The following is a 7,601-nucleotide window of genomic DNA, read 5'->3' on the forward strand; positions in this document are numbered from 1 at the left end:
ACAAAGCAGGATTCAAAACCCAGGCTAATAAGATGGGTGTTGCTTCTGCAAGAGTTTGATATAGAAATAAGAGACAGGAAAGGGACAGAGAACCAAGTAGCTGATCATTTGTCCCGAATAGAACCAGTAGCTGGGACGTCCCTCCCTTCTACTGAGATCTCTGAGACTTTCCCAGATAAGCAACTCTTTGCCATTCAGGAAGCTCCATGGTTTGCAGATATTGCAAACTACAAAGCTGTGAGGTTCATACCCCAGGAGTACAGCAGAGTGCAAAGAAAGAAATTAATTTCAGATGCCAAGTACTACCTATGGGATGAGCCATATCTCTTTAAGAGATGTGCAGACGGAATGATCTGCAGATGTGTACCCAGAGAAGAAGCACAAAGGATCCTATGGCATTGCCATGGATCACAGTATGGAGGACATTTTGGAAGTGAGCGAACAGCCACTAAAATCCTCCAATGTGGCTTCTACTGGCCTACTCTCTATAAAGATTCCCGAGAGTTTGTGCGTAACTGTGACAGTTGCCAAAGAGCTGGTAACTTGCCTCACGGATATGCCATGCCTCAACAAGGGATATTAGAGATAGAATTATTTGATGTATGGGGAATTGACTTCGTGGGTCCATTCCCACCATCATACTCAAACACTTACATTCTGGTGGCAGTGGACTATGTATCTAAGTGGGTAGATGCAATCGCTACACCCACTAATGATACCAAGACCGTGCTGAAATTCCTCCAGAAACACATCTTCAGCAGGTTTGGTGTTCGCAGAGTACTAATCAGTGACGGGGGCACTCATTTCTGCAATAGACAGCTATACTCTGCTATGGTCAGATACGGAATTAGCCACAAAGTGGCAACTCCATATCATCCACAGACAAATGGGCAAGCTGAAGTCTCTAACAGAGAGCTAAAAAGAATCCTAGAACGGACTGTGATAGCCCGAAGAAAGGATTGGGCAAAGAGCTTGGATGATGCTCTGTGGGCATACAGAACAGCATTCAAGACTCCTATAGGAACCTCTCCATACCAACTGGTGTATGGGAAGGCCTGTCATCTGCCCGTGGAACTGGAACATAAAGCCTACTGGGCAACCAGATTCCTAAACATGGATGCTTAGTTAGCTGGTGAAAAAAGATTGCTCCAGTTAAATGAGCTAGAGGAGTTCAGACTCAATGCCTTTGAAAATGCAAAAATTTATAAGGAAATGGCAAAGAAGTGGCATGACAAGAAGTTGTCAACCAGAGTCTTTGAGCCAGGACAAAAAGTTCTGCTCTTTAACTCTAGGCTCAAATTGTTTCCAGGAAAACTTAAATCCCGGTGGAGGGGTCCGTATGTGATTACAGGAGTGTCACCATATGGATATGTTGAACTTCAGGATATTGATTCTGACAAAAAGTTCATTGTTAATGGACAGAGAATCAAGCATTATCTTGAAAGCAATTGTGAGCAGGAATGCTCAAAACTGAGACTTGAGTGATTCTCAGTAAAGGTCCAGCTAAAGACAGTAAAGAAGCGCTTGCTGGGAGGCAACCCAGTCATTAGGAGGTTATATGATTTGTTTTTACAGAGGCAAGTATCAAAAATGACGGAATTCACAGAGTTACAGAAGGATTCAACTCAAAAAGCAGAGAAAAAGAGCTTACTGGCGAAAAAACGCCAGTAAGGGACAATTTGGGCGTTAAACGCCCAGAATGGTACCCATTCTGGGCGTTTAACGCCAGGAATGGTGCCATTTTGGGCGTTAAACACCAGAATGGGCACCATTCTGGGCGTTTAACGCCAGGTGTACAGCATCCTGGGCGTTTAGCAAAACGCCCAGTGACAAAGGGGATTCTGGCATTTAACGCCAACCAGGGCACCTGGCTGGGCGTTAAATGCCCACAATGGGCATCAAATGGGCGTTAAACGCCAGAATGGATGCCATTCTGGGCGTTTAACGCCAGAAAGGTGGGGGGACCAAGATTTCGTTTTTCAATCAAATTTTTTTAAACTTTCCTTTTCTTACCCATACTCTTCTACATAAATACTCTTCAACCTTTCATCATTTACTTTCAAATCTTCAAAAATCAAAACCATTCTTCAAATCTATCTCAAATCAATTCCAAATCTCATTCAAAAACTCACCCTTCTCTCAATTCAAACCTCTAAGTTTGGTGTGCTTTTCCGTGATCACTAAAGCCAAGATTCATCAACATCATGGCTCCTAAGGGAAAACAAACTAATTTAAGAGGAAAGAAAGAGAATAATCCAAAGAATCTTTGGAATCAAGAGAAGTTCTTAACCAAAGAACATGAAGACCATTATCACAAAATAATGGGTCTGAGGTCAATGATCCCGGAAGTGAAGTTTGATATGAAAGAAGATGAATATCCGGGGATCCAAGAGCAAATTCGAAACAGAGGATGGGAAGTTCTAACCAATCCTGAAATAAAGGTTGGAAGGAATATGGTTCAGGAATTCTACTCAAATCTGTGGCTAACAGATAAGCAGAGAATGACTGGAACTGCTTACCATACCTACAGAACCATGGTCAGAGGGAAAGTTATGTACTTCCATCTGGACAAAATAAGAGAAATCTTCAAATTACCTCAACTACAAGATGATCCTGAATCCTTTAAAAGGAGAATGATGAGAGCAGATAAAGGGTTGGATCAAGTTCTAGAGGACATATGCCTCCCTGGAACTAAGTGTATAACCAATTCTAAGGGTGTCCCAAACCAACTCAAGAGGGGAGACCTCAAACCAATTGCAAGAGGTTGGCTAGACTTTATTGGGCGTTCCATACTGCCCACTAGCAACCGTTCTGAGGTCACCATCAAGAGAGCAGTGATGATTCATTGCATTATGCTTGGAAAAGAAATGGAGGTTCATCATGTGATTGCTTGTGAGATCTACACAATTGTAAATAAGAATTCCACTGAAGCCAAACTGGCTTATCCAAGCTTGATCTCCTTGCTCTGTAAAGAGGCTGGGGTAAAGATGGGAGTAGATGAATTCATACCCATTGAACACCCAATCACCAAGAAGTCAATGGAAGGACAAATGCAAGACAACTCTATCAAAAGGAGGGCGCAGGAGTTCCTCCCTGAATTTTCTGAAATTCGCTACTGGGCCAGCCTAGAAGCATCTATCACCAAGTTGCAAGAGACTATGGAGCAACTTAAGGAAGAACAGCAGAATCAGAACTGCATGCTCTGCAAATTGCTGAAGGAACAAGAGAAGCAGGGGCGTGAACTCCAAGAGTTGAAACGCCAAAAGCTCTCCTCTCAAGCTGAGGGAGCATCTACTTCGCAAAATCAAGGTTGTTGAGTCCTAACTCTGTGAAAACCTCTATCATTAGGAGCCTATTTAAATCTTTTTCTCTATTTTTAGTTTCATTTTATATCTATTTTTGAGTCTTGTTCTTAATTCATAATTAATAAAATTTAAAGTTTATGCCTTAAAGCTATGAATGTCCTATGAATCCATCACCTCTCTTAAATGAAAAATGCTTTAATGACAAAAGAACAAGAAGTACAGGATTTCGAAATTTATCCTTGAAACTAGTTGAATTAGTTTGATGTGGTGACAATACTTTTTGTTTTCTGAATGAATGCTTGAACAGTGCATATGTCTCTTGAATTTGTTGTTTTGAGAATGTTAAAAATTGTTGGTTCTTGAAAGAATGAGGGAAAAAGAGAACTGTTATTGAGGATCTGAAAAATCATCAAATTGATTCTTGAAGCAAGAAAAAGCAGTGAATACAAAAAAAAATATATTCGAAAAAAAAAAGAAATTTTAAAGTTGTGAACCAAGGCAAAAAGAGTGTGCTTAAGAACCTTGGACAACTCTAATTGGGGACTCTAGCAAAGCTGAGTCACAATCTAAAAAGGTTCACCCAATTATGTGTCTGTGGCATGTATGTATCCGGTGGTAATACTGGAAGACAGAGTGCTTTGGGCCACAGCCAAGACTCATACACTAGCTATGTTCAAGAATCATTATACTTAACTAGGAGAATCAATAACACTATCTGAGTTCTGAGTTCTTATAGATGCCAATCATTCTGAACTTCAAAGGATAGAGTGAGATGCCAAAACTGTTCGGAGGCAAAAAGCTACTAGTCCCGCTCATCTAATTGGAGCTAAGTTTCCTTGATATTTCGGAGTCTATAGTATATTCTCTTCTTTTTATCCTATTTTGATTTTCGGTTGCTTGGGGACAAGCAACAATTTAAGTTTGGTGTTGTGATGAGCGGATAATTTGTACGCTTTTTGGCATTGTTTTTAGTATGTTTTTAGTATGATCTAGTTAGTTTTTAGTATATTTTTAGTAGTTTTTAGTTAAAATTCACTTTTCTGGACTTTACTATGAGCTTGTGTGTTTTTCTGTGATTTCAGGTATTTTCTGGCTGAAATTGAGGGTCCTGAGCAAAAATCTGATTCAGAGACTGAAAAGGACTGCAGATGCTGTTGGATTCTGACCTCCCTGCACTCGAAGTGGATTTTCTGGAGCTACAGAAGCCCAATTGGCGCGCTCTCAACGGCATTGGAAAGTAGACATGCTGGGCTTTCCAGCAATGTATAATAGTTCATACTTTGCCCGAGATTTGATGGCCCAAACAGGCGTGGCATATCAGCCTCAGAATTTCCAGCGTTTAACGCTGGAACTGGCATAAAACTTGGAGTTAAACGCCCAAACTGGCATAAAAGCTGGCGTTTAACTCCAGAAAAGGTCTCTACACATAAAAGCTTCAATGCTCAGCCCAAGCACACACCAAGTGGGCCCGAAAGTGGATCTTTCTGTCATTTACTCATTTCTGTAAAACCTTAGGTTACTAGTTCACTATTAATAGGATCTTTTAACATTGTATCTGTACCTCATGACACTTTACACGTTTCTTTGTGTACCTTCCACGGCATGAGTCTCTAAACCCCATGGTTGGGGGTGAGGAGCTCTGCTGTGTCTTGATGGATTAATGCAATTACTACTGTTTCTCATTCAATCATGCTTGCTTCCATTCTAAGATATTACTTGTTCTTAAATCGGATGAATGTAATGATCCGTGACACTCATCATCATTCTCAACTATGAACGTGTGCCTGACAACCACCTCCGTTCTACCTTAGATTAAGTAGATATCTCTTGGATTCTTTAACCGGAATCTTCGTGGTATAAGCTAGAACTGATGGCGGCATTCAAGAGAATCCGGAAGGTCTAAACCTTGTCTGTGGTATTCTGAGTAGGATTCAATGATTGAATGACTGTGACGAGCTTCAAACTCCTGAAGGCGGGGCGTTAGTGACAGATGCAAAAGAATCACTGGATTCTATTCCGGCCTGATTGAGAACCGACAGATGGATAGCCGTGCCGTGACAGGGTGCGTTGAACATTTCCACTGAGAGGATGGGAGGTAGCCATTGACAACGGTGAAACCCTACATACAGCTTGCCATGGAAGGAGCCTTGTGTGTTTGAAGAAGAAGACAGTAGGAAAGCAGAGATTCAGAAGATGGAGCATCTCCAAAACCTCAACCTATTCTCCATTACTGCATAACAAGTACTCATTTCATGTTCTTTTGCTTTTCACAATCAATCCTGATAATTTCTGATATCCTGACTAAGATTTACAAGATAACCATAGCTTGCTTCAAGCCGACAATCTCCGTGGGATCGACCCTTACTCACGTAAGGTATTACTTGGACGACCCAGTGCACTTGCTGGTTAGTTGTGCGGGGTTGCAAAAGTGTGATTGCAATTTTGTGCACCAGATATATTACCAAATTTTTGACATGGGGAATAAGATTTACAAAAAGAAGTAGCATCTCTAAAAAGAGTGGGCCACCAGAATCAACAGTCTAAAATTTTTCTGGCTGTTCTTTGAGGGCCAAAATGGCCACCACTCTCAGAGGAGTGGCAGGCTTCCAAAATGGACTGGAATTCTGATTGAGGCACACACCTTTTAATTATCTAGTCAGCTCCATACCTCCACAAATAGGGATCGTCCCATATATAATATTTGGAGTCGCTTTTCAGCTTGTCCCTCTCGTGCTTAGTAAAATTGGGAGGAAAAGTATGGCTAACTAGATAATTAGCTACAGGTGCATACCAAGGAGCTACTTCAGATACTGCATGCAAGCTATGAAATGGAAAAGCATCGTTGATAGGAGTGGAGTCATCCTTAATATGCTCAAGGCGACTCAAGTGGTCTGCCACTAAATTCTGGTTACCACTCCTGTCCTTAATTTCTAAGTCAAATTCTTGCAGCAACAGTATCCAACGTATCAACCTTGGTTTGGACTCTTTTTTAGCTAATAAATATTTTAGAGCTGCATGGTCCGAGTACACTACTACCTTAGTACCAAGTAAATAGGCTCGAAATTTATCCAGAGCAAAAACAACGGCGAGAAGCTCTTTCTCAGTGGTAGTGTAATTAGACTGAGCTGCGTCTAATGTCTTTAAAGCGTATGCAATTACAAAAGGATCCTTACCTGCGTGCTGGGCCAGTGCCGCTCCCACAGCATGGTTGGAGGCATCACACAAAATCTCAAAGGGCTGGCTCCAGTCTGGTCCTCTCACAATTGGAGCTTGAGTCAAGGCGATCTTCAGCTTATCGAATGCTACCATGCAATCCTCACTTAGCTCGAATTCAACATCCTTCTGTAGCAGTCTGGATAAAGGCAATGCTACCTTACTGAAGTCCTTGATGAACCGCTGGTAGAAACCTGCATGGCCAAGGAACGAACGAACTTCCCTCACGGAGGAGGGGTAATGCAGACTAGAAATGACATTTACATTTGCTTGATCGACAGAGATACCAGTATTAGATACAACGTGTCCTAGAACACTACCTTGTTTAACCATAAAATGACACTTTTCAAAATTCAAAACAAGGTTTGAACTAACACACCTGTCTAATACTCTAGATAAACTATCAAAACAAAGGCTAAAGGAATCACCGTATACGCTAAAATCATCCATAAAAACCTCCATACAGCTCTCAAGAAGATCGGAGAAAAGATTCATGATGCCGCTTTGGAAAGTAGTTGGTGCATTGCACAAGCCAAAGGGAATTCTCTTGTAAGCATAAGTCCCAAAGGGACATTTAAAAGTAGTCTTTTCCTGATCTTCAGGAGCTATATGGATATGGAAATAGCTTATGTAACCATCTAAAAAGCAGTAATGTGATTTACCTAACAGGCGGTCCAGCATTTGATCAATGAATGGCAGGGGGTAATGATTCTTACGAGTGGCCTGGTTGAGGCATCTGTAATCAATGCAAACCCTCCAGGAATTCTGCACTCTGGTTGCTATGAGCTCTCCATGCTCATCCCTCACTGTAGTGACTCCAGACTTCTTGGGCACCACTTTGATGACAAGTCATCTTATGCTAGCTTTTCAAGCATTTTTCACTTGTTTTATTAGGTTTTATGCACTTTCTTGCATTATAAGTAAGTGATTTGGAGTGGAATTGCATGGTTTTGTTGAATCAACCATCCTTTATTTGACACTAAATCATGAGGTTTAGGCTAAAATTAATTGGTTTTTGAATGATTTATAAACCTTGTAAATTTGGTGATACTTTGATTGGTTCTTTTTATTATTTGTAGGTGA

The 7,601-nt window shown here is 41.0% G+C and overlaps 1 protein-coding gene across 1 annotated transcript; it reads right to left on the minus strand.

Annotated features, from left to right (window-relative positions):
• Positions 1-5,957: 5,957 nt before the first annotated feature.
• LOC130975038 (uncharacterized mitochondrial protein AtMg00860-like) lies at positions 5,958-6,851 on the minus strand. Its single transcript, XM_057899872.1, has 2 exons — positions 6,479-6,851; positions 5,958-6,115 (listed from the first exon to the last, which is right to left on the minus strand). The coding sequence occupies exons 1-2, from the start codon at positions 6,849-6,851 to the stop codon at positions 5,958-5,960; spliced, it is 531 nt and encodes a 176-aa protein (XP_057755855.1).
• Between the last annotated feature and the right edge of the window lie 750 nt (positions 6,852-7,601).

Source organism: Arachis stenosperma, chromosome 4 (genome assembly GCF_014773155.1).
Source record: "Arachis stenosperma cultivar V10309 chromosome 4, arast.V10309.gnm1.PFL2, whole genome shotgun sequence".
Classification (NCBI taxonomy): Eukaryota; Viridiplantae; Streptophyta; class Magnoliopsida; order Fabales; family Fabaceae; genus Arachis; species Arachis stenosperma.

What these genes read in the sequence shown, in the direction of transcription:
- LOC130975038 (XM_057899872.1), bottom strand. Translation starts at nt 6,851, where the DNA reads ATGGTTAAACAAGGTAGTGTTCTAGGACACGTTGTATCTAATACTGGT. An exon ending in GGCACTGGCCCAGCACGCAG is followed by an intron (nt 6,116 to 6,478) that starts GTAAGGATCCTT and finishes GCTTGCATGCAG; the next exon opens with TATCTGAAGTAGCTCCTTGG.